A 2,064-nucleotide genomic window follows, 5' to 3' on the forward strand; every position below is an offset into this window, starting at 1 on the left:
GAATAACTAGGGAGGGAGGGAGCTGAATAACTAGGGAGGGAGGGAGCTGAATATCTAGGGAGGGAGGGATGGATTTGAATAACTATAGAAGTCATTAATTCATCTTTTTCCACAGCGTTCAGCAGAGGGAGGCTGTAAATCCACTGCTGTATTCAGACTAAAGACCATGACAGATTGGGGGATTACACCAAATTGATGAGATTTTCACAAATATAGTATAAGGAGATATCCCCTAACCTTTAACTGCTTTTCGCCGTGGTGGTTCACTGTGTACTGGACCAAGCAGATACTGACACGAAAGTATGGATGTGGGAATGTATGATATAAGAGAATGTTCGTATTACTATGTCAAAACTTTTGAATATCATCTGTTTTAAAGGCCTGATATTATGTTTGTGTTTCAGATGAGCCGTGTAACGGGGATAAGTCTATATTCTGTCAGATGGAGGTCCTGGTGAGATACTGCTCTATCCCGGGATACAATAAACTGTGTTGTGACTCCTGTGGCAGACGCAGAGGAACCCTGTCCCCCCTCCTAGTAGAAGCTGCCGAGATGGACCAGGAAGTACGCTTTGCCGCCGCCTCCCAGCTCCGGGAGACTCAGTCGCCCAATGGGACGCGTGATTTGTCTCTTCGCTCTCTACTGACCCCCCGTGGATCCTCAACGCTATGCCCCAGCATCAGACACGCCCACACGGTCCCACCCAGGAAAAGCTCCTTCCACCGCAGGGTTCCATCCCCCAGTAGCCTCGCTGGCAGGAACCTGTCCATCATGATGTCATCACTTACTGCCGGTGGCGTGGTTCAGTCAGATGCCACGGAGGGTCAAAGTTCAAACACGTTGAGGGAGAGCCGGTTGCTCAAGGAGACGGAGGTTGCTCTAACGGAGGTGGAGAGATGAAGTGGGATCGTTCCTCCTCTGGACTCCATGCAGATCACACTCCACCCTGCCTTTCTCACCTCACAACATCACCGGAGGGGAGACAGAGAGAGCGAGGGAGGGAGGGAAGAAGGGAGCGAGGGAGGGAAGAAGAGTGAGGGAGCGAKGGAGGGAGAAGTGCTGGTTCACTTTCGTGTTAGAGACCCCCTAAGCAGCAGTGACAGGTTGTTTGAGTTGAAACGCACCATATACAGTATCACCAGAGCAGTTGGACTGAAGCCCCAGTCATGTTACAACGTTACTCTTCGGAAATCGTTCCAGTTGTATAGAATTTCAATATCCAGCTATTTTTGTTTACTGGCGCTCTCGTCTTTCTTCAACAAATCTAGATATTTCTAAAAGTCACTGTAAAAACTATATAATATACAGTACATATGTTAAACATCGTTAAAATGTCAGTATTATTATAACGAAGGCAAGATGACTGTCAAAGGTTAAATCCCCTTTTGGTTCCTAAACTACAGACCCACAGACATACTAACATCTCCAGAACCATATCCAGATATTCCAGAACCAGAACCATATCCAGATATTCCAGAACCATATCCAGATATTCCAGAACCATATCCAGATATTCCAGAACCATATCCAGATATTCCAGAACCATTTCCAGATATTCCAGAACCATTTCCAGATATTCCAGAACCATATCCAGATATTCCAGAACCATATCCAGATACTTCAGAACCATATCCAGATATTCCAGAACCATATCCAGATATTCCAGAACCATATCCAGATATTCCAGAACCATATCCAGATATTCCAGAACCAGGAACATGTAGCAGAACATACATCATCTGATCTCAAGTCACAATCAGGCTGTCAATACTCTGTTTAATTTCTTCATGAACACACGGGGACAACAGGCAGAGTGTGATGGAATCTCACCATCACCACATCTGAGATGTGATCTGATATATCCAAACATCAAGACCAACCACCTCATTCCAGCTCAACGCTTTCACTTCAGATGAACATCAGTGGATTCAACCGCTGTCCCTCAGGGATTCAACGCGGTCCATCAGTGGATTCAACCGCTGTCCATCAGTGGATTCAACCCGCTGTCCGTCAGTGGATTCAACCCGCTGTCCATCAGTGGATTCAACCCGCTGTCCATCAGT

General features: G+C 46.4%; 1 protein-coding gene across 1 annotated transcript in view; it reads left to right on the forward strand.

Moving 5' to 3' along the window:
• Positions 1–1,857, forward strand: part of LOC139026391 (uncharacterized) — a 10,345-nt gene extending 8,488 nt beyond the window's left edge. Inside the window, exon 2 of the mRNA XM_070441737.1 lies at positions 405–1,857. Coding sequence (XP_070297838.1) covers positions 405–901 — 497 coding nt within the window. The 3' untranslated portion in view covers positions 902–1,857. The remainder of the gene's footprint in view (positions 1–404) is intronic.
• Positions 1,858–2,064: the final 207 nt, after the last annotated feature.

The sequence above is a fragment of the Salvelinus sp. IW2-2015 genome, unplaced genomic scaffold (assembly GCF_002910315.2).
Source record: "Salvelinus sp. IW2-2015 unplaced genomic scaffold, ASM291031v2 Un_scaffold4664, whole genome shotgun sequence".
NCBI lineage: Eukaryota > Metazoa > Chordata > Actinopteri > Salmoniformes > Salmonidae > Salvelinus > Salvelinus sp. IW2-2015.